Source organism: Aulonocara sp. 'chitande type north' Nkhata Bay, linkage group LG3 (assembly GCF_057382095.1).
Source record: "Aulonocara sp. 'chitande type north' Nkhata Bay isolate Kocher_YH1m ecotype deep benthic linkage group LG3, A_spYH_male_GT1.1, whole genome shotgun sequence".
NCBI classification, from domain to species: Eukaryota; Metazoa; Chordata; class Actinopteri; order Cichliformes; family Cichlidae; genus Aulonocara; species Aulonocara sp. 'chitande type north' Nkhata Bay.
Window position 1 is genome coordinate 59,545,710 of NC_141346.1, and position 24,651 is coordinate 59,570,360.

Sequence of the window (24,651 nt, forward strand, 5' to 3'; positions counted from 1 at the left end):
TGTAACTGGGCACGATACACATCGCCCAGAGCGGGTAGTTTGCCCAAATGACCCTCTATGACATTGTCAAACTCCTCCGGGTGTTTACGGATCAGTTGCACCCTGCTATCCTCGAACTCCCGGTCCTCGTACAGTCGTGTCACATCGTACGCCGCGGTCTTTGTGACGCCTCGGGGTAACCAGCTGCGACCAAAGTAGTCCTTGTAGGCTCGCCACAAGGTCTCCACGAAACGCTCCGCGTCGACCTCGGTCTTGTCGGCATCTGCCAGCATCACGTGGAGCCGCCAACAGCTATTGGGACCTCGGTCCACCTGCATATACCACCGGCCCCAATCCGGAGTGCAGCTGATGCGATTGTTCATCCAGAACTCCGCCATGTGGAACCCGAGCAGGCTCTCGGTGTTCAAATCGGCCACGTCCAAAACGTAGTCAATGTAATGACCTCCTTGGCAAAAGCGTAGCTCCTCACCCGTGAATTTCTCTCTGATCTCGGTGTGTAAAATGTGTAATGCCATTATGTCGTCTGACCCTTTGTTTGTGAATCGAGATACGGTGTCCACCTTTCCAGGCCATACGGCCTCCGGGTGGGAGAGTGTAATGTGGTAAGCTGAGGGCATTGTGTTCTGGTGGATCGAATGGATCTGTGAGTCTCCTTCTAAACAAGTTGAGCTTTTATAGTATCTGACAGCCCAGGTGTGTGTCGGTAGCCTTCCGATGGTGCGTACGTCTCCCGTGTCACCGCCGGATTTCAAATGTGTTGTTTATGTTTCCTGCGAGGTATACACAGACACTGTCACCACACACATCGCACTACATGCATACCGTCGTTACAATGCCAGGTACTCATCGACTCACCGTACGCCATCCCAGGGTGGCGTTCCCCGACTCTAAGATCGACAAACTCTCTAGACTCTACAGCCCCAGGCTAGACAAAATTATGAAAAGGCACGTGCTCTCGAGCTCAATGACGACCAAGATGACCGCGGACGAGAAGCCTAAACTGCACACGTTACTGCCGTATATAAAGCTTTTGGAGGTGGAAGACCTGGGTGCGCTGAGCACGGACGGGTTTCAGCTGTGTCAGTTTTGGTCGAGATATTACACGAACAGGGATTACGTGTGCTGGCCGTGGTACGTGCAAGTGGATCGCACCGCCGACTTAGGGTGGACGTTGACCCTTTTGATGGAAGACGACACGATGGATATAGAGCGCTTCACTGAGCAGTTGTGGAAAGCTTACAAAGAATACTTCACGCTCAGCTGGATACCAGGAGAGGCAGATCGACACACCGACTGCCGGTTTGAAGACAACCGCTGGACACTCGTAAGCGCGGCGATCGACAAAGACCTACGGGAGTTGGTGGATGACCGCTTTAGTGTGGTGCCTCGTTTAGGTGATGTTTTCCGTGAGACGGAATCGCAGCAAGCTACTTGCCTGCTGTGGTGTGACACCAACCAAGACGCCTTGAAGTGGAACACCTTTTTGTTTTGGTATCCAGAACGCCAGAGATGAAATGGGATTCAGTGAGGCGTGTCCACAATTGAGCTGTGCTGTGTGTAACATACAACAACGACAACACCGGCTACGGTGCTTGTGGAAGCGATGATAAACCTACTAAGAATGTCCTTTGTGTAACTAACATGCAGTGTACCTACATGACTTGTGAACATAAACATCGGACCACACTAATAAAAAGAAACCACACAAACCCTGTGTGTGTCACCTTGATTTTATTTGCTGTTGCCAACATTCACATTCACAATAACATCGGGAGCGACACATATACATTTCACTGGTTACGGTGCGCAGTCTACGAGTCTGTAGCTCGAAACACTTTATAGCCTTTCCATTCGTCCGTCAGTCCGTATATGTGCATGTTATGTGACATGAGTATCAGGCCAATACTGTGCTTTGTAGCAACTGGTATGTCTGGATCACTAAGCATCTTGCGAATTGTGTTTTCCTGACACGACATCTTGGTTGCGAGAACAAGCTCTTCGTATTCCTCGGTCAGGATCACGCCTTCTGCCCACATGTCCTCAACGGCGTCCTGGATTGTGGTGACTCTGGATAACAACTGGTGTAGTTCCATGTCCTCCATTAGTTCGGCGCCGTTGAGTCCCTTCCCTTTCCACCCCAAGGCAAGCATCGCTGCAGGGGTCAAGGTGTGAGTGGTTTTGGTTCGCTCTAGTGAAAAACAAAACAAAACAAAAATAAAACGTAAGACGACATGATACAAAATGAAACACATACGACACCAACAGACCGTCTCCAGTTTCTTTAAGTTGTGCGTTTGTCAATGGTACCTAGGGGGCCTTTCGGGCCGTTTTCTTCTAGCCAGGCGTATAAATGCTTGCAGTGAGTCCGTACTATACGAAGCAACGCCTCGGCGTGCTCATCGTTGTCCAGACAGTAGTCCACGAGTGTCCGGATTCGCCTCATGGCGTTCGGGGTCTCGAGGGCCATGAATAGCTCGGTGTCCGGGTAACGATAAAAGAACTCCTTGTATATTACAGGTTCATAGCACCAGCAACCTTCGATGATGTCGTGCCTGTACGATTGCAGTTTGTACACGCTCATTGTCATCAACCCGAATGTGGATACGCTTTAGAATGCTAGGTTTGCTATGTTATTACATGCGGGGTCCTATGCTTCTAGCAAGGCATACAAATGCATGCAGTGAGTCTGTAGTATACTAAGCAACGCCTCGGCACGCTCATCGTTGTCAAGACAGTAATCCACAAGTACCCGGATTCGCGTTACGGGGTCCGTGGTCTCGAGGGACCTGGATAGCTCGGTGTCCGGGTAACGACGAATGAACTCCTTGTATATTACAGGTTCAAAGCAGCAACTGTCGATGATGCTGTGCCTGTGCGCTTGCAGTTTGTCCACGCTCATTGCTACCAACCCAAATGTGGATACGCTTTAGAATGCTAGGTTTGCTCTATTATTGCGCGGTGTACTTATGGGAGAGCAGTTGTCAGTTGGACACTCTCGTGGCTATGTCGGCTGCTCCGTGCTGCAGGTCGGGAGCTTTGGAACTGCAGGTCGGGAGCTTTGGAACTGCAGGTCGGGAACGTTGGAACTACAGGTCGGGAACGTTGGAACTGCAGGTCGGGGGCTTTGGAACTGCAGGTCGGGAACGTTGGAACTACAGGTCGGGAACGTTGGAACTGCAGGTCGGGGGCTTTGGAACTGCAGGTCGGGAGCGTTGGAACTGCAGGTCGGGAACGTTGGAACTGCAGGTCGGGGGCTTTGGAACTGCAGGTCGGGGGCTTTGGAACTGCAGGTCGGGGGCTTTGGAACTGCAGGTCGGGAGCTTTGGAACTGCAGGTCGGGAACGTTGGAACTACAGGTCGGGAACGTTGGAACTGCAGGTCGGGGGCTTTGGAACTGCAGGTCGGGAGCGTTGGAACTGCAGGTCGGGAACGTTGGAACTACAGGTCGGGAACGTTGGAACTGCAGGTCGGGGGCTTTGGAACTGCAGGTCGGGGGCTTTGGAACTGCAGGTCGGGGGCTTTGGAACTGCAGGTCGGGAGTTTTGGAACTGCAGGTCGGCTGGCTCCTGCGTCTAGGTCGGCCACTGTGTGGATCTGGTTATAACCCCTTTCATTGTCGGATAAAGCTGTCCTAAAGTTGTACGAGTAATCGAGAACAGCTATTGATATAGTCATCCCATTACCACTCACGTATAAACACTCCTATCGCCACATAAGGTACCGTTATGGCTGTGGAACGACTGAAGTCGTGGCAACATGACATTGCAGAGCGGTGCGTTTACCTAACCGAAAGTATTTTCGAAAGATACACGAGGGAGCTCCCAGACACACCAGATATGACGGATATACCAAACTACGTGCATCGCCTCCAAGCCCTAGTCGAATACTGCATGGAGGATGAGGTCCGAGCCAAAGTGTTACTGTCATTGGTCGGTCACATTGATCCCCGCCTGTACCAGGACTTGGCGGAACGGGGACCAAGGGGGAAGACAGGTACTGTACTTCTTTTCAAAGTACCATCGTGTCCGACAAAACACTTTTTTTTTTTTTTGCTCGTATACTCATGTGTATATCTCCGCAGAACGAAAACTGACACAATTGAAGTTAACCGACGCTGCAGAGCGCATGATCGGCTCGACGTTGCCGAGCTTCCGGCGTGCAGTCAGAGAAGGTAGCTTCCTGGACAAAATCACGACTGTTGACGACGCAGTCGAGATCATGGTTGAGGAACGGCTGATCTTACCCGATGAACAATATATGCTATATCACATATATAAAACCACCGCGGGGAAGGTGCGTGCACTCAGATACCTCTTTGGATGCCCCACGGTACCCGACGACACCAAGGCCAGCATCTCGCTGATTCTGGCCGTGTACAACCTGGACGTCTTTGGCATCTTCACCGACGACCCTTATAGCTTGTTGGAGATTGTGTCTATTCCCTCAGTGGGGGCTTCGGTTGTGTAGACATGAGGTTTAACATTATGACTGTGTATAAAGAGTGATGTGTGATTACCTGTATTTCACAATAAACAAAAACACCATTATACATTTCTGTGCAGCGTCTTTATTTTGATACATGATACCAACGAGTACCTCGGCGCAAACCTTGGTACAGTCCCCGGGTATGCTGATATGGTGCACGGCCGGCAGAGGCCGCCCTTACATCCCACGGTATGTTGACTGAATGTACACACTAACACAACGTACACAGAAGAAGGGACTAATGCTGCATGCTTCTGTTCATGATTGTTTTATTGTTGACAATAAACAAAGACTGCAACATTGTATGTGGGTTGTTTGTACGCTCGGTGAACAAGGTTATGCTAGAGAGGAGGTTAATGCAGAGCGCCGCGTCTCGCTTTAGCCGGCGTTCTGAGGACTTTGCGATTCCTCAGCTGCAATACGTTGATGTCGTCGGGTTCAGCGGGCGTTCTGAGGACTTTGCGATTCCTCAGCTGCAATACGTTGATGTCGTCGGGTTCAGCGACGACGGCTGGCTTGTCAGCAGTAACGGTGCTCTGAGAGGCAGCTTGGTTCAGCTGCAATGCGTTGGTGTCGTCGGGCTCGGCGATGGCCGGGTCGCCTGCGGCGCCCGTGCTCCGGGAGGCAGCTTGATTCTCAGCATTGTCGGCCGAATCGGAGGCCATTAGCTCTGCGCCCAGAGCGTATAGGCAGATATAGCCCGTTACCTCCGCCATGATATTCCAGACCGGGTCGATGTCCACAACGCCTCGTCTCAAGACGCGAGCGGTCTCGCTGGGACACTTAGCAGTAGGCTCGACCTTGACTCTCACCGTGAAGTCGTGGTCCATTTCAAGAGTGAACCACATTTCGTAATCGTCCTCGGACAAGCCCACATTGTTGTCGTGGCCTGCGCATTTGGGATCGCCCGAAGCCTCGTGTAACTTGTCCACAAACCTTGCTATTGTCCTGGCGGTGACATACAAATCCTTGACGTAATCGGCGTGGTCGACGGGGTGTTCGTGCACGTGACGGAGCATAGCCAGACACCAGCTGTTGTTCCCCGTAGCACTCAGCGAGTGTCTATACAGAGACATGTTAGACATCATGACCTTGAATGTTAAAGTAAATGGCTCGACCGTCTTGGCGAACTCTGCAAACGTGTCCAAGTAGACCTGCCGTTTTGCGGTAGAAGTCGCAGACGATTGCGCACCGTCCAAGAGCACTAGCTGGGCGGTCGGGTTCATCTCGGTGTATTTGTATTATGTTGCTATCCTCTGCAAAGTTCCTACGTCTTGGGTGACGGTGTGACTTGTTCGAATGCCGGTGAACATAGAAGCAGGGGTTCGGTTTTATGTATTCTGTTTAACCATCGGGTAGTTGTAGGGGTAGGGGTAGGTGGGGGTGGTTTACGGATTGGCTGTGCGTGCAGGCACTCCAACTTGCGACTCTCGTTTCTGTTTATGCTGCAAACAAGCGGTGAAAAGGAACGTTATCACATATGAACGGCCCATAATATAATCATTCTACCAATATGTTTTTTTTTTTGTTTTGCACATCGGACCAACTCACGAGATGTTCAGCGTGTGCGCCTACAGTAGCTCACCTTTCCCAGCACGATAATATCCGCTTGCCTCTAACCCCCCCTCAGTGGACATGCACAACAGCTGGGCAGAATGGTCAGGGTTTATTATCCTGGTGACGCTGAGGCAAGAAACGTATAATATCATGTGGAGCGGTCGTACAGGACAAGGTGTCTCTTACACTTTGTCTTTTAACTACCAGCAGACATGCAGCAGACATGCATCACACAGTGGCGAGCGATAGAGCACGTGGAAACAATGTTTCTTCAAGAGAGGATACATGCAGCAACCCAGGACAGAGCACCTTAGATGGTGGACATAACATGGGGAAAACACCGCGTATTAGATACACACGTGCACCGAGCGTATCTCGGTGCAAAGCGCGTGTCTTACCCAGAAAATGGCAGAAGTCTAAAAATTAACAGTGCCGGGGAGTCTGTGTCACACATTGATTGTCATGATGATTATCAGTGGTGATGAGAGTTAGGCAAAAATGATACAAGCGACAGCTACGTTTGTGATTCTCGAGTCCCAGGGAGGGGTTTCGTACATTACAACGCGCACATAGTTGCAAAAGAGCCCTCTCTACAGACTCCGTGCATATACGCGGACTTGACATGGATTGGTACGACGGGGTGCATTTGAAAGACAGGACTTTTACGGCGCACGAAAGGGACTCACTCGAACGGCACGCTCGTGTGTCGAGTGTAAAAACTAAAAATGGAGAGACGATGGGAGTAAAAGGAACCGTTGTCAAGAGGCCAATGGACTTGAAGTTAACACATTATCATCACATGAATGCCTTGGTGGCTTTACTCTCCTGTCACACGGACCAGAGTTGCGAGTCTATCATTTGTTACCCCGGACGAGAAATACGGAGCGGTAACCCAAAATGACACGGAAGACCACACGTGTACCAACTGTACCTCCATCGTCATTCCTGTCAGATACACGCAGAGGGAACTGCTGATGTAAAAGAACAACAACTTGCCGTTTTACGAGAAGACAAGACTAAGAACTTCTTTGAACGATTTGATGTGTCACCGTGACTTTTTGTGCCGCTGAATAGTAGTAATAATGCGATGAATCTTAATGTCCTTTCCTTTTGTCTTTGCGCGGTGTTAGATAAAATTCGAACATATTGCTTGATGTTGTCAACTGCTATGCCTGAGTTCCAGTGTCTGTGACATTTTCACATTTCACGAGTACTTGTCTGTCTGACATGAAAGACCCCAATAAACGTTATGACTTTCTCCACTTTGGCGATGTTGGTGCTTTTTGTTTTTTTTTACAACTTTACAACAGTGACAAATGTTGAACTATGCCTGAGTTCCAGTGTGTGTGTGTGTGTGTGTGTGTGTGTGTGTGTGTGTGTGTGTGACATTTTCAGATTCTATGACAACTTTTCTGTCTGACATGAAAGACTTCAATGAACTTTACGGCTTTCTCGACTTTCGCGGAGTTGGTGCTATTTGTTCATAGAACTCTACGCCAGCGAAAATGTTCAACTTGCGATTCATACATTTTAGATATACTCAATGTCCAAACCTAAAGGCCTCTGGGTGTGATTTATTTTTATTATTATTATTATTATTATTATTGTGATTGTGCAGCTTTACGCAGCGCATGTCGGTTTCGAGGCCTTTCGTCACCATTACCAACATCGAAACCGAGAATGTCCGTAAGGCGAAGTCGAGCTTTATGCGGGCCGCCAGGACAGCGGGAAGACGACTCGAGCGAGAAGAGCGATCGGTGTCACACGCGGGTAATCAACAGCCTGAAACGTGAACTGCTAGAGCTTCAAAACACCTTGGAGTTGGAGCGTACGCAACGCCGGGAGCGAGATGCGCGCGAGTCCGAGTCAACGTCAAACAGACCCAATGTGCCGCACCAATCCCACCGACTGGCAGCCGACCTTGAATTGTGTAAGAAGGAACTAGCGGCAACCAGGCAAGCTTTAGACGAGGCGTGCGAAGAACGGGAGGCCCTTAGGGTCCAACTGTCGACAGTTCAAACGGCATCATCGTCGGCTACCGAAGACGCCGAAAACAAAGCGGACCTCGAAGCCCTGCTTCGCTTGGACTGGGTAGGCAGCCATTATCTAGCGGTGACTCTTCCCGAAGACCACATGTTCAAACCGGGAGAGCCCGTTACTCCGGCGGGGGTCTTGCACAAACTGTACGAGATAAGAATGGGTAGTAGACTGGCCACCGGGTTCACCGTGCTGCTGGAAAATATAAACATTATGCTCTCGCACACGGACCCGCAGTGGTACGCGAAACACTTTGGTTTTCGCTCCGGAACCCGCACCCACGGAAACGACTACATCTCCGCGGACAGGATAGACGCGGACGAATTCGCCTGGCTGCTGTTTGAGTACGGGGCACACGCCCCGCTCGTCGAAGTGTTAGCCGGGCTTCAGACTGTGTTGAGCAGCACAGGTAAAGGCGGCGTGACAACCGCGGCTCTGTGCACAGGCAAGTCCATGTACACGGCGTACGTCGTCTTGTTCCGCGACACCGTGTCTAAGGCCTTTGAGCGATTCGAGCGCGTGCGAGACAGGGCTTACAAGGTTCGAAAGGAGCAAGGTGTGTTGTACATGTCTCTGACTGCAGGATTGGGCCGCGATCTCGACGCGCAGTCGTCATCCTCGCAGGTCGTCCGTAGTAGGGCCTTGCGATCGGTCATCGAAGGCATAGAGGCCCCTTCTCACGTGAACAACCCCGCTGCGGATGGTGTAAAACACGCAGACGACCCCTTCAGAGTAGGTGACTCGCTGTCGGATTTTCTCAGACGCAAGAGCCGGGTGAACGACCAAGGCAAAGCAGGGCGGGTCCCTGCATTTACCAGCCAACAAGCTCTCGCATATAAGTCTCAACAGGAAAGTGCGGCCAGAGTACACAAACGGGTGGTGTTCGATTCGCCGTGGCCGTAATCGCAACAAATAGCATGGCCGACAATCGACCCGCGGGCAACGCTGCAGGCGAGCCGTCTCGGAAAAGACAACGCGTGGAATCGGAGCAAAGTGATGTGGATAATAACAGACGCGCGGCCATGTTAGCGCTTTCTAGATATTGCCAAGAACAATGGGTCAGGGCTATGACACGCTTGCACATGTGTCGAGGACGCGCGCTGACAGTGGCGTTGCTCAGCGGTGACGCCGGGTGTGGCAAATCGTATGCAATTTCGCTGCTGATCGCGCAGATGAACAAGATGAACGTGAGCGTGGCCGTTAGCGCCCTGACGAACAAGGCCGCGGGAACCCTAGGGGAAATGTGTTCTATCAAGGACGTGTATACGTTACACAAGCTCATGGGATTTCGAAAAGGACTACTGGATAACAACCTGTCGCTGGAGCGGTTCACCGAGACGTACCGGGAACTGCACTGCGTCGCACTAGCAAAGTTTACGAAAGTGTACCGCTCTAAGCTAATGGAAGACAAACACCTGAACGAACGACACTCGTGCGTCACAGCGAGCCCCGAATCGTGTGCGACCTGCAGTGCTTTGTTTCAAAAACTAAGGGTGTCGACCAAGCCTTCTGAGCAGGCTCCCATGCAAGACGCCCCTCCGTTTCTCGGTGTCAATGTTATCGTGGTGGACGAATACGGCCTGATGACCGCGGACCTGTTGGAACGTACGTTACGTTGCATCGAGTTGTTTTACGGACCGGGAAAGGGACCGTTGGTTATTTTCTCGGGTAGCGTTTCGCAGCTACAGCCGGTGGGTTCTTCTGCACGGATATGGGAAGACGGCCGATTCGAGACGTTGTTAGCGCACCGCACGCCGCTGTTTGTCAACAGGAGGCAGTTCCAAGACCCCGAGTACGCCGAGGCTGTGACATATCTTCAATTCAACACTGTGACAGAGCAATCCAAACGGATATTCGCTAGCCAAGCGACTGTCAGCGAACGAGACACGATGGACCCCACGTACCACCCGGACAGGCTGCGTGTATTTCATCAGGATAAACAGCAGAGGGAGTACACGGCGGCGTACATCAAGCATTACACGAAAGACGTACGTACCGGAGACAGGTTTCTCAAGGTTACACGTTGCGGCGCCTCGCGCGAAGGCCCAAGAGCCTGGTACGACGTTCTGAAACAGGCCGCTCAGGCACTGCCGAAACTGTTCTCGCTACCGCCGTACCGCCCGGGTGTTCGGCCCACGGAGAGGGATTATCTCACCGTGGATCGACTCTGGATCGGCTGTAGAGTGAGGCTGATATGGCACATGGATTCGAACGGGATACAAATAGCAAGTGGCCGAAGGCCCAGCTCTCTTCTGCCTTCCAAAGAGTCTCTGCGACAGGCGAACGAGGCAAAAGCCAGCGACACCGAGGGCGTGATAGTCGACATTAAATTAAAAACGAGTGAGGGATTCAACGTGTTTCACGTGAGGGGAACACAGAGCGGCACGGTCTACAGAGTGAGTCCCTCCGAGTGGCGCTGTCACAACTGGGTGGTGGCCACCCACCCGCTGGCGTGTTTGTTGGCCATGAACACATACGACTGTCAAGGCTGTACAGTTCACGGTCAGGTGCTGTACCACCCCCCTAAGTACTTTGCGAGTTCGCCTATTAAACCCTCGGTGTATGTGGTGTTGACCAGGGTGGTGAACCGAGAAAACCTACGGATGACAAACTGTAACTTTGCTAACAAGGTGGGACGTGTTGATTTTTATAACGACAACCTGGTGATGTATCGTAAGAGAGTGGAGATGAACTACTCGTGCTGAAAGGGTGCTTGTGTGGGGGGTTTTTTTTTGGTTTGTTTTTTTTTTGTTTTTTCACAAGGCCGAGATGGATGGAGATTGTTGGCACAGACTGACGTTGGAAGAAATGATACTCCTGACATGTTCGACCGGCTCGCTGGGAAACACTGGCGCCGATAACACGGTTCACACCGACCGGCTCTTCGCGGCTAACAACACACCACCTAAGCGGTTGGCACAAGATGACTTGGAGACGTACATAGTTGCTCGTTGGTGCCCTTGGTTCTCTCGGTCGTTTGGACCTCTGTCTGATTGTGACATGAACACGCTCGCGGTCAAATTGCTCAGATCGTCAAAGTGTCGCAACAGTACGACTGCACTAGAAATACTTACTGCGGTGGCAATCGTATTGACTCGGCCTAACCTTACACAGCGACCGCACAGCTGCGATCGCACTCTGGCTAAGAGGTTGCTATTCAAAGATTGAAGTGTACACGAATAAGCGCTAGCAAGCCATGTCGTCCACGCGAGTACATCGACCTATACGGATCTACACGCACGGTCTCACTGAGAGGAAAAACCCCTCCAAGGATGTTCCTTTCGGCAGTTACAAATACAATTCAGCAAACAACGACTTGCCCGGGGGGTTATTCCACTTTGTTCGCGACGGAGACCTATATGTGCCTACGCTACACGGACTGAACGCGGAATACATTCAAACTCTAAAGGATGTGGCCGTGTGCTCCGCCAACAGTTCCATGGCCAGTAGGCCGTTTCTCAACGCTCCTCACATGTACGAAGTCGAACTGATCAACACGGGCCACGAGCAATTGCAACAAGGCGACCGATTCACCGTTCAGCTACCAAACCAACGCGACAGGGCCGCTCAGTTAGAAGCGCCCTTGGACCCCGGGTATGATCTGCACGTCAATAAGGGCATATGGGGAGGATTGCTGGCCACTAGGCGGGTGAACACCGAAACCGGAGGAGACTGCGTCGAAGAGTTGCTACGCGCTATAAAGGACGACGAGGCGTTCGACGTGTTCGAGCTCATGTCGCCTTACACGCCAAATAGCACGCTATCGATGCTTACCCTGGTAGCCAACGGAGGTGGCTACCAGGGTGTACCAGACCTGTGTCGTGCGAATGCAGCGGACGCCGCGAACGGAGAACTCAACCAGACGAACGTTGAAGCAGTTATCGACGACGGTCACGTAAAACAATATCTGAGAACTGTGATACGCCATGCCCTGACCATAGTGGAAAGCGTCCAGGGGTTTGCCTGCGGACAAGTTATTAGAGCTTGTAAAGGATACACAACTAGTCCTATTCATACCGGGGAGAGGTTCTGCGCACAGCTGAATGTAAACCGTTGGCTTTCGTGACAAACGCGTTTGTGCAGTACCAATATAAATGTATGTGCGTGTGTGTGTGTGTGTGTGTGTGTGTGTTGATCTCAAGAATAAACGACATGAAAACAACCCACATGTGTTGAGTGTACTTTATTCACATTGCGAGATACACCATCCACTTAGCGTGGCAAGTCATTTGAACTGTGCGAGTACTTCTTGACGTAAGTTGGGTCGAGTCGATAAGGATGGCCGTGAGACAGCCGATCAGCTTGTAGGGTTTTGCGATGGCTTTTCAATTTCTGTTTCAGGCGGTGTTCCACAGACCTGTCCTTTGTCACCACCGTTTGCTCTGGGGGTTCTCGGCGCTCCGAGTCGCCTGGGGTATCCTCTTCGATTGTGCTCTTTGGCCCGCCGAGTTCGGAATCCTCCGAGGGTTCTCTGCCGCTGCTGCTACTGCTGCTCCGCAGATCCCCTCGACGGCCTTTTGTGTCCTCTGTGTGTAACGCTTGTAACCATCGAGATGTCGGCGGTTGCGTCGCGAAACCCCGGCGGTGTAATCGCACTTTGTCTTTCGGGGTCTTAGAATACCAGGGATTTAGGTCCCAGGGTACGGTTTTGTCGTTGTCGTCCAATACGGTGGGCCTGCATCGTAGTCCAGTGAATACGCCGCAGTTGCGGTAGGGGGAAGAGATGCCCAGGCGCCACCTGCCTTTCTGCGCGTCACCGGTCATGACGCTGGTGTCGCTCTGAACGCACGTACGTACAGATAGCACTTACCGAACCACAGCATAGTATTCGCCAATACCAGGGCACGCAGAGTTAATGCTACCAAATCCAACAGGGTCTCCTTGTTGCACTTTCGAATGCCACTGGCCATGGTGCCGGACGGCGATCTGTAAGCACGTACTCGCAGAAAAAGTACTCGACGCCCACACCAGGGGCCCGCAGAGTTAATGTAGTGTAATCCAAGAGCTGCTCCGCGGTCCTCGTGAGCGCAGGCTTCAGATCACACGTTATCCGGGCGGTTTCATTGTAGTAGTAGTACTATCTGCGTGAATCTGATGAGCACCACGTACATAGCAATCGCTGGGATCCCGAACAACAGGGCGGATGAATCTGTCACTGGATTAAACGCCAGATGAGCCGTATTGTAAAGCAGTAGGAGCAGCGATAGGATAGCCCAACCGACAGGGGCCTGATTGTGCTGGTGTCGATTTATTATCGGTATCTCCTTTTGTCTACCAAATGCGTCGTGCTCACGTCGGTCGTCGAAAGTGGTGTGCAATGCACGAGCTTCTCTGCAAAGTGCTAACACCTCCGCGTTGCCCGTCGTCGCTACGGCAGAGTACTGCAATTGCCTGAGCGTCTCGCTTAGCACCTTGAGTTCCACGGTGCAGTAGGACCACACGGCTTTCAGTTCCGCCAAAAGAAATAGTATCCTATATCCGTAGTACCAGTCGTCCAATGCTGGAGCGGTTGCCAATGTCCACAAGGCATGCAGGCTGCATAATCCGATGGCGCACATTTGCATTTTTACCTTAACTCCCATTGTCGTGCTCTCTTGTCGTTTCTGTGCGTAACGCACGTTATATGTGCCTAAACAGCCGGACGAAGCCAACCGCGTTAATCCACACAAACACGCCGATCGTCCACGCGTACAGGTGTGACTCCGCTGCGTCTGCGGGAGTAGATTCGCCTTCGTGGCGGGTCCTCGAATGCAGCCACGTGCACATGTAAGCCACCATCAATTGAAAGCACAGTGCAAACGAAGATGTCTTAGATACGCCGAAATCGGGATACAAGCGGCCTTTACTGTGGTCGTAGTCGGTTCGTCTCGAGGCGCACGTGGCACCGATGTACAAACCCCAAATCAGGGTCGTGCACACCGATAGCGACCAGATGGCAGCTACTCCGCTCAGCGACTCCCAACTGTACAAACGCAGAGCGTGGGCCACTGTAGTGATAAGAATAAGACATGTCGAAAGTAACCGTAAGGCCATGTACAACTTCAGCTTCCAAAAGCGGACCTGTTCGTGCGTGTTATTTATCCAACACACCACGGGAGGGAGGTATAACGGATGAATGGCCGAAGTCGTCATGTTTTTATTCAGTACGACAGATAGCACTAACTCCTGATCGGGCAAATGCGCTCTGGGAAGCATGGTCGTTCTCGCAATGTACGTTTTTTTTTTTTTTTGGCGGCGTTATCACCGTGAATTAATACCGCGTTGACCGCAATCAACAGGCATGCCTTAAGAGTCTAGCGGAATCTGCTGTGTTGCCGGATAACTCAGAGTCCTGGCAGCGGGATACCGCAGTATCAGCTACAGCGACCATCGTCTGGAATCCTACGTGATCTGAGTAACGCCACACGCAAGATCCGTTGCATCGGAAGGTATGGCCGTGTTCGGTCCCGATGTGCACGTAGTAGCATCGTCCGCTATTTCGAAGGTAATCGCAAAGGAGTTCGTCCTCGTCTACTGCCCACACGAGAGCGAGGGTGACACCCGCGTGGTCTTCTAGGAGAACGCGCTTCCCCGAAGAAGAAGACGATTTGGCCACCAGGTACAATTTTACAGCCGACGGAGCGCCCTTGTCGCGGGGCACGGTCGTAGCCTGAACCTCGCCCGTGTGACACATATCGCCGAGGACGGATCCGATCGAACCTACCAGCTGTAGCACCTCTTTCACCAAATGCGGCCTAGCTACAATACAGTGTATTGCAAACCAAAGGTGTTCGCTTGACACCGGAACGTTTTTGTATGCCATGCTCATCACGTTACGCATCACCGCAGCTCTGCGGATTTCCAGAGAGCGAGCTGAGCGGGAAGCGTCGTCGCATCTGATCATTTCGTGGAAGCGACCCAACGATTTGTTCCATTCTGACACCAGCAAGTGTATCGGCATAGCGGGAATGTACAGCTCTTCCATACCGACGTACCCGCTCATCAACCTTTTTGCCATCACGCTGCTGGGTTCCGCGACGTTACTGTTGTACAGGTCCACGATACCGCAGTGCCGCCCGTCCCCGGGTGTGACCGGCATGAACCTCACACACACGTCTCCAACCTTGGGCCGCGAGGAAACGCCGTCCATGATCTGGGACGCGACGTGCTTGAAATGGATGGTCCCCATAGCCAAGTTGTTACAGCCACCGCGTAAACTCACGGTCGGACATATCACGTCGTCATGCCAGTCGTCCTGCGGAGTCCTCATGACTCGGCCATTGTTCGACGCCGCGCGATGAACACCGGAGGTTTTCAGTAGAAAACAAAGCGACTTTACGGCCATGTCTCTCTATTCTGTTGTGCATATGGTCTGTGCGCACAGACTACTACTGTGGCTTCGCCCTAATGCGTAAACAGTGCAGATCATCGTACACTGTTGTAGTACGTGTAGTTAGTTATTTGCAGTTCTTCTACCACCGCACCCACGCGTCGTGGAAATGAACCTGTGAATGCATGTTGTACGATATGCTGTATAATCAACTGGTTGTTATGTCAAATAAACACACACAAACAACAATACACAAAGGAGTCGTGTTCTTTTGAGTTTTATTCTGCAATCTGTCTCGCGACATACACGGCGTTAGAATGTTAGCCGTTTGGGCCCATTGATATGACACAAAGATTAATTACATTTTACATTTGCCTCACACTCAACAAGGAGCCGGACTGCCAGCAGTGTGTGCTCTCACGCTCAAACGTTGGCCAACCTGGCCCCAAAAGCCTACCGACTTGCAGACAAACGTTGGCCGACCTGGGCCGAAAGTTTATTAGGCTGCGTGCTTATAACTTTCGGCGAACACAAGCAAGCAAGCAAGCGACAATGGCACATGCTGGATTTGCAGCGGCAGTTCTGATCATCGCCCTTTCAGCGGCATATGCAAGCGTAGCGATCCGGGGCCCCTTACAAGATGCCCTAGTCGATACTCTGCAAAAGCACCCAAGTGTGCGTAAGGTCACTATCGGTTCACCGGAGCTGCGCAGGGGTGTTCGACCGAAACATGTACCTGGCCGGAAAAAGCCTTCGCGTCGCAGAAGCTGTAGATGGACCATGAGAGCTCTGGTCGTTGGAGACTACGACGCCGACAACAGCTTTGTGCACATGACAACCGATGACTGCGGCCGGTACAACGAGTCCGACTGGGCTGAGACATTCCCATGTGTGTTTGACAGAGAAACTCTGACTACCACATGCAACGGCCCGCTACCACGGGGCACGAGTCAGCAGCAATGGCAAGTCGGAGCCCTTATCGTAGAACCCCAAAACATCAAGGTCCCCCGTAGCCCCGCGCCATCGCCGAGACCCATCGTGGCAACCCCCTTCACAGCAGAGCCGACGCTCGACAGTCTAGGCGGGCTGGGTTTAGCTAAAACAATACAGTGCACCGGGGTGTACTCTGGGTCTGTCAAACTAGAGTCGAGTTGGTACGGCGGTGACGTTCACGTCGGCGGCGAGTGTCCGGAGCTTTACTTTGGCATGGACTTTGCGTTCGACAACGCATTTACAGCTAACGGATCTCAGGAGACTCGCTTGTCATGGTACGCTTGGGTCCAGGGCGACAAATTGATAGTGGACATGCTGTACGTCGACGAAGTTGCCGTCGTACCTACCCCGCCTGACACACAAGCCGCAGACGCAATGCGTGGCACTCGCAAAAGCGTAAGCTACAGCGCAAACGATCTGACGTCCTCAGACATCACAATAGACGGTAACGTCTACAAGTACAGGTCTAACGAACACGGACGATCGTCTGCCATGGAGCCTCGACTGTGTCCGGTTCTCACGCTGGCCACGGCGTGTAGCATCGCTAGCAATTTGGCCGAGACAGACAAGGAGCGGCTCGGTAACATAACAGGCTTTTACCTCACGTCTGCTAATAGGGATTCTGATCACTTCTACATTGCCGGGAATGTACTGGGGACCAAAGGACTGCTGAATGTAAACTACAGAGCCTCTGTACTCGATCGCAACGATCCGGCGTGGGTCGAACTGCCTATGTACACACTATCACAATGCGCACAGAGGGTCTACGATGCTGAAGAGTGTCTAGAAAGTCCCGCGTCCGACGGACCTCAGGTCGGTCCTCTGGTTTACGCGCAAAGCTACGACTTGGAGGGTCAACTACACGACATCCGTCCTGTGTTTATTGCATTTTAAGGGCTGGTGGTAATTCACATGTGTGTAACCTTATATCGATGCATATTTGCAGTGTTAAATCAAAAATCCTACAGTAGCTACATCACTGTGTACCTACACCAACCATAAATGTGTTTTTGTGTATCTTGAAATAAAAAGGAATCGTAAGCAATCTGCCACGCTGTTGTTCTTTTTTTTTTTCTTTGTGCTACCCACCACCTGTACGCGTTATACCAGCAACTAACTGGTTCGACTTGCATTGTTATGTTTACCACTGCCTTTCGTGTCCACAAAGTCCATGAAATGTCGAATGAACAAAGTTCAGGAACACATAACACGTACACACACAAGTGGATATACAACACCGTGTTTAATCACAGATATATATATATATATATATATATATACAAAATACACAACATTTGATTTAGCTCTACATGGTCAGTTTACAATAACGCAGCTTCATCAGTACGCAATCCTTGATCTCATTGCAATTAATCCTATGTTGTTGGTTCGAGGTGTAGTGTGCCCCGTAGTCAGCGGTCGCTGCACAAATGACACAGCGATAACGGCCGTTTAGTTCGACGAAACCGTAGCTGTTCTTAGCCAGTGCCTCAGGGAACGCGATCTGGCCTCTCCTGTAACGCTCGTAGCCTAGGATGAGACGTAGGTTGGCCCACTTCCCTCGGAATCTATCCTCGATGTAAGGACAAAAACCGCTCTCGTTGTACACATGGTAGATGTGCTCGCCTAGCAGCGTGTCGTTTTCAACAAAGTCCTTTACTCGTATGCCGCACGCGTCGCACTGGCGATCTTCCACGGTGCCCGATACGTGACGCATATTGGCGGGGTCCGCCTGGAACACGCAGTCCGTCCAGGATGCAGATTCACGCGTGGGTTTAAATTCCCCGGTTCGCGTGTGACGGAACACGGGGCCGTCGGTGCCGGATGCATCGAGAGCTAAAGTTTTAGCCTTTCGGGTCATCATCTCGGCCAGGGTGCTGCAATTTAAGAAATGTCCGTTCCCAAAGGTATACTTGGTCGTTTCGGCCATCGAACATATTACGCAGTGCCTGCGACCGGCAACGGTGACATAGCCCTGGTTCGAGCACAGGAGATATTGCGGCAGTGCCACGAGACCCTTGTTGAATCGCACACCTCCGTGCAAGTCGATCAAGTGGTTCTCTCGACCTCTGAATTTAGCTTTAATGTATCGACACCGAGCGGACCCCTTCCATATGTGCTCTTCCAAATTCACTGCGCCACTCTTGTATCCTGCGAGAATCACATCACAGTCATTACATTTGTACGTGTCGTAGCTGTGGGGCACCGGTGTCATTATGGCACCGTCCGCCAGTATCTGTTCCTCCGATGGATTGTTGTACCACCGGTTACTATCCGTGTGCGTTACCACAACGGGTTCCCCTTGTATTATTTGAACGCGAGGCGCATGTGGAGCGTTGGCAGCGTACGCGCGCTCTCCGGCCCGTTTCTGGGCAATCTCCTGCGCGGACAACCCTCGTTCGTCCCAGCCGAGGCCAAACGTGTCTTTGTGGAATGCGCAGGCGAACAACGTTGGGCCGAACGTTGGTTGTGACACAAGGGGTTCCGTTTGAAACTCCAGGCCTGGGATTTCCCTTTCCAGTTGATGCACAGTCGCGATTGCCATAGTCGCACCACTCTCGCCAAGCACTGCGTGTGACTCAGCCTAACCGCTGACCAAACAACTAGTACTTAGAGACCTTGTCGTGCTTACAACGCTGAGATACCAAAATCTGTTTAGTAGCGTGTTGCTGTCAGTCTAGAAATGAGGACCTCCGATCGCTGGAGCCGTGATGTCGATGCCGGTGATGGCATCGGTATCCAGAAAACAGCTAACACCACTTTGTTGTTTTTTTTTACACACCGCTAGTGACCTCCGATATTGCATACATACACAGGCGGTGGCTGAGACCCGAGTGTCCACACGCAAGAGCCTTTGACGCATTTGAATCAAAATAAACCAATTGAGCTTGTAGACACTAAAAAAAAAAGATCAACACACAATGGAAATATATGAAGCGATGAGACTTTTTATTCACTGCATAACTTGCACACTGTACAACTGGAAAACATGTAGGGTGACAAGAGTAAAGCAACAATGACACACAACACAGCCAACACATCGTGTGTCATGTTCCCGCATTTGAATCAAAATAAACCAATTGAGCTTGTAGACACTAAAAAAAAAGATCAACACACAATGGAAATAGATGAAGCGATGAGACTTTTTATTCACTGCATAACTTGCACACTGTACAACTGGAAAACATGTAGGGTGACAAGAGTAAAGCAACAATGGCACACAACACAGCCAACACATCGTGTGTCATGTTCCCGAGTCCGCGACTCGGTGATTTTGTGTTTTGGAAAACAATATCGTGGGTTACACTCAACAACAAGATCGCGTAAAAACCTTCACATCTCAAATGATTATACAGCCTTGAAGGCGTAATAGAAGAAAACAGAACTCGGTGATTTTGTGTTTTGGAAAACAATATCGTGGGTTACACTCAACAACAAGATCGCGTAAAAACCTTCACATCTCAAATGATTATACAGCCTTGAAGGCGTAATAGAAGAAAACAGAAATGAACATACAGCCTTGATGGGCACAATGAAAGAAAATAAAAAAAAATAATATCGTAGGTTGCACTCAACAACAAGATCGCGTAAAAATAAAAAAAAACAAACAAACAAAACCTCCCAAATCGTGTGGGACGACACATTGGTTACAATCACATGGCCTTTATCGTTTTTTTTTTGCTGTTCACCGGCTCACACTGCAAGCTTACGAAGGCCTCTTGCGAGGGATTTCACGTCTGGGCAGCACGACGGTATAGCCCTATCCATGGTAATAGGCGCCCAGGCTACATATGTGCCCGTTAGAGCGTGGACGGCGCGGCGAAAGTCCATCAACAGCTTGAAGTCGGTATCGGTGATGTACTGTTTGAGAGCGTTGAGCACGCACCCTGCGAACGTGCGGTTGCTCTCACAGGGAAAACGGATGGTTTTGTACCTACCGAGCCAATCTACAGCAGTGTTGAGATCCTCTTGCTTTCCCCTTTCCAGTATACAGGCCAACCCGTCCACGACGGCCTCTATGACAGCCGGCTCGTTCATTTCCGCGCCGCCTTTGTGCTCTGGGTGATGAGGATTGCGAGCGTAGTGGTGATAGAATCCCTGGTTCGCCATTTTGGTGAGAACCGTTTTTTCGTCGACGTGGGCATGCTGGTCGCAACCCGCTTCCGCCTCCATAAAGTACGCCATGATACCCGAGTAGGCGGCGGATTCTATGCCGCTCGTCTTACTGGAGTCGTGAATCAGTAGGTCTCTCACGTAGTATCTGTCGGCCAGTAGATCCGACCAGGGACTGTCTGCGACGCCGACGCTGGCTTGCTCCAAGGCTCTGGCCACTATAGTTCCGACCATGGTCACGAACATGGTGTGCGTTAGGAGCGCCACATGATGTTCTCGTATAGGCAGACAGGCTTTCACGGCGTCTTCGCATTCATCCGCGCCGTGGCGCTTCTCGAGTAACCTGCATATGAGGGTTACTAAATTGGCGGTTTGGTAACCGCGCTCGTTCGTGACGGGTTCGAACTTCATACGGTGAGCCTTGGAGATCTGCAACAGCTTGTTGTAGTGCTCCTTCATAAGCGCCTGGTCGTAGACATACGCAAGCCTTTCGGGGATGAGGGGAGCTGGAAGTTGTCCAGCTCTGCCTCGCGTGGCTCCTTTCGCCTGGCTCGCCGGCGTCGGTGAGGGCTTATCGACCGGTGCCGTGGCGGCCGATGTACCTTTGGCTGTCCTGGGTCGCGGAGCGGTTGTTTTTCTTGACGACATGGCGTGTCCGGAGACAATGTGTTCTAGCTGCGCGCAACGGGCATTGATGTTGAGAGTATAGTATGGGTTACATGTTAATAGTTAATATTGGCGATGATAACACAGTGTATCGTCCACGGAGGAAGGCGACTTGGTAGGTAGATGGTGCCCGCTAATGTGAATTTGGCTGTTGTGCGCCTGGGCCGCGGGACGGTCGGTTTGGCGACACCACGGGTTGTCCACAATACAATATTGCCAGTGGCGTACAGTGTAACAGAGACAGAGTGTGCGTCGCGTTACATGTTGATAATTAAGGTGGTAATGGACATTAACCACGCCAGACCACAAGCTGTGAAAGAAGGCGACTTGTTGCTAGATTCAATCGTTGTTACAGTAGACCTCGGCGACGTGCACCGGCACGGGGAGGATGGGGACATTTCCACAGTACAGTTCTTTATTTTAAAGAGCCAACATTGGTTCTGCCAGCCGACCTTCGCCCAGCGTCGACACACATAGACCCGGTCCTGTGAGCACGCCTCACGCTCAGTTACACTGAAAGCAGTGCTATTTGTGATATTGTACTTCCCCGCTAGCGAATGACGTGTGGAATATGTAGCCAGGTTTCCGCCGTTGTCAATGCGATAGATCCCTCGAAACACATCGTTGTTCGAGCATGTATACCAAGAAGTAGTCGCGAAATGGTCCGCGTTGTCGGTAGGACACGCCAGCCGTACCCATGTAGCATTGTCTCTCGCCTGAGTTGGCTGTCCGTAATCGATGGTCGCGACCTCCTCGTCGCCAGCGCTGGCAGGCCGGGACGTGACCGCTGTAGTCAGCGCGAGCTCCTCGTCGCCAGCGCTGGCAGGCCGGGACGTGACCGCTGTAGTCAGCGCGAGCTCCTCGTCGCCAGCGCTGGCAGGCCGGGACGTGACCGCTGTTGTCAGCGCGAGCTCCTCGTCGCCAGCGCTTGCAGCCCGGGACGTGACCGCTGTTGTCAGCGCGAGCTCCTCTTTTCCAGAAACAACGGACTCGAGGGTGTTAGCCGTTACGTTGGCCGAAGGTCTACGTGATTCCAAGGGCGAGCCTCGACACAGCGTGAGGTCGAGAAACAGCACAACCGCCAGTGTGTTCAGCACAACGCTTGCCATGGTAACCCTCGCTGGTCGTGAGATTGTGATTCATTCGTCCAACGGTATGCGAGGCTAATATATAGAGTGCTGGGTGGGTGTGAAGCAATAGTCGTGCACGCGCATACGTGTGCACGTTACAGCAGCGGGAATTCCGCGATATCCCTGCGTCTCGTGATGGTAAGTTCGACCGAGGACCTCATTCTTGTGCAAATGAGAATCAACAACGGACATGTCAGAATTGACAATGCGACAGATAGAGAAGCCATAACGTTCAGACGTGCGAAGGACTGCTGGTAATCGACTGTCAGCTGTTCGCAGTGAGACCGCATAGCTCGGTCCACTTTGTCCATATACTTGAGGCTTTGAGTTTTTGTGTCTTCGATAAGACCGTGCACATCCTGAGCTCGCTGCCACAGACTCGACGTGTCCACTGTTATGTCGTGGATGTAGGCGAGGGTCTGGCGTAGGTCTGCGTTCGAAAGGGAGTGCGCTCGGGTGAGCAATCTGGGCTTTGCGGTGCGACTGAAGCCGTGCTCGGAGGCTGACGTTTCCTGGGATGTAAGAAGACTGTACGTCTCCGTGTGCGTATCGTAACACACCGGTCCGTTGCAACGTGCTCCGCATTGTATCGGACACAGCAAATCTAGCGTACCGGCGACAGAGACCTCACACGAGGGGATCGTGGTCTCGTCAAGTTGCAACGGGTCGCACAATCCCCTCGAATCGCAGTAAGGCATTTTGTAGTTTTTGCTGCCGTCCGTAATCACGGAACTAGTCAACCAACACACTCTGTTGTTTTGCGAGGTGTCAACGAACGACATGTACCACCTGGATAACGACAAAGGCTCCCAGGTTTCCCGGTGTGTGACCAAAGTCAGTTTGGACGCAGACACCGATTTGCTCGCCACCGGAGTGTCCGTGTGAAACTTTACGCTCAGGTTCGGCTCACAGCCGGTCATATCCGATCGCACTACGCCTTCGGCGCACAGTATCAGCCGCCGTTCGGCCGCTTGGATGATTGTGACCATGGTGGTCAGCTGCGTGGAAAGCGTGTACACTCCGATCTTCCACGTTTCCAACATGTGTGACAGGCGAGTACTGTTGTTGCTGAAACGCGACGCCGTGTCGGTTTGCTTTGCAGGTAGAACTTTGGCGATCTCGCTCAGGCCTCCTTGTATCGCGGCCCTGTAATATTCCAAGACATCTATGATTCTCGGTGAGTTGTACTGCTGCGAGCCTACGGCGGCGTGCGTTCGCGACTCGGCCGTGTGATCCGGCATCCTGTTCACGATGTGAGTATCCAGTATCGCGGCTAGGTCATTGTAACTGGCGTCCAAGGACTCTACCGCGCGGTCGTATCCGAGGAGCGCGGTCCGGAGAAGCGCGTCGACCTGATTCCAGGTTCCACTCAAACACAACGAGTTGCATCCCGTGTGATATTCGACAAGTCCTTCGCATGCGATCTGTGCACACGAAGGGTGTGCGATTCGCGACTTTGAGAGATCCGCCGGACCCAAATCGAAGTTGTACGTTACGTATATAGGCGGGTCGCTTCTTCGTATCTTCCACTGAGCGGGAGTCAATACGACCCTGTGCTCCTCCTCATCCGTAGTTGTGTGAGCATCGGTTGTGGCGTTGGGTGCGATTCCGTCGGTGCCGCTGCAGCAAACGCGCACCAGCGCGCAGAAGCATAGTAAGGCGATTGCATCGTTCGCCGTCATTGTAATTTTCTATATCGGTGTTCTCTGGATCGAGGGCCCGAGTACACACAATATAGCATCACGATGCACACCACGTTGATTAATAAAGCCAGTACAGTAGCAACCAAAGAGAGTGCTGCGACGCGACTCTTGGCGGCAGCCACACGAGGCACGTTGCTTCGTAAGCGCGCCTCAGCCTCGTACGAAACTTTACCAAAGGCCACCACCGTGGCGTTCGCCTCAGCGGCGAGCCGTTCCGTTGCAGAAACACAGTCCTTCGCCCACATCGCATAACCCCCACGAGATCCGGCATCATCGCCACACGTCTCATTGTGACACAACCCTTCTGTAATGACGCGTGAAACGCGTGTGTTGATCGATTGTATCTTTCCGATCTCGGATGCGACCCGATCGAGCAACGGTCTGCGTTCGCGTCGGTAGTATCCGCTCGCTTGTCTGTTTACCCTGGTGTCGTGAGAACCGAAGGCGAACGGCTTCAGGTCGCAGGACAAAGTAACTGTGAGCGCTCCGTGGTTCGCGACGACGATCATTTTTAGCACCACTCCCGCTTCCACCTCAAACCCCCGAACGTCTACGGGGTACCCGGTTCCACCTTGAGGCCAACCGTTCTCGACCACGTTAGCCAGCGCGAGGCACGAGCTGGAGCGCTGCAGACATTGAAGGACGAGGGAAATCGCGTGCG

General features: G+C 51.9%; 2 protein-coding genes and 1 long non-coding RNA gene across 3 annotated transcripts in view; all 3 read left to right on the forward strand.

The window, feature by feature from the left end:
- LOC147336347 (uncharacterized) overlaps positions 1–24,651 on the forward strand; it is a 397,968-nt gene that overhangs the window by 111,234 nt on the left and 262,083 nt on the right. The window lies entirely within an intron of this gene.
- On the forward strand, positions 3,726–4,467 carry LOC147336359 (uncharacterized). Its single transcript, XM_086287080.1, has 2 exons — positions 3,726–3,993; positions 4,082–4,467. Exons 1-2 carry the CDS (start codon positions 3,726–3,728, stop codon positions 4,465–4,467), a joined length of 654 nt encoding a protein of 217 aa, XP_086143206.1.
- LOC147336360 (uncharacterized) lies at positions 11,276–12,145 on the forward strand. Its single transcript, XM_086287078.1, has one exon. It carries the CDS (start codon positions 11,276–11,278, stop codon positions 12,143–12,145), a length of 870 nt encoding a protein of 289 aa, XP_086143204.1.

Bases quoted from the DNA above. Each gene is read 5' to 3' on its own strand.
- LOC147336359 (XM_086287080.1), top strand. From the start codon at position 3,726: ATGGCTGTGGAACGACTGAAGTCGTGGCAACATGACATTGCAGAGCGG. The intron at 3,994-4,081 runs GTACTGTACTTC...ATATCTCCGCAG, and splicing joins GGGACCAAGGGGGAAGACAG to AACGAAAACTGACACAATTG.
- LOC147336360 (XM_086287078.1), top strand. From the start codon at position 11,276: ATGTCGTCCACGCGAGTACATCGACCTATACGGATCTACACGCACGGT.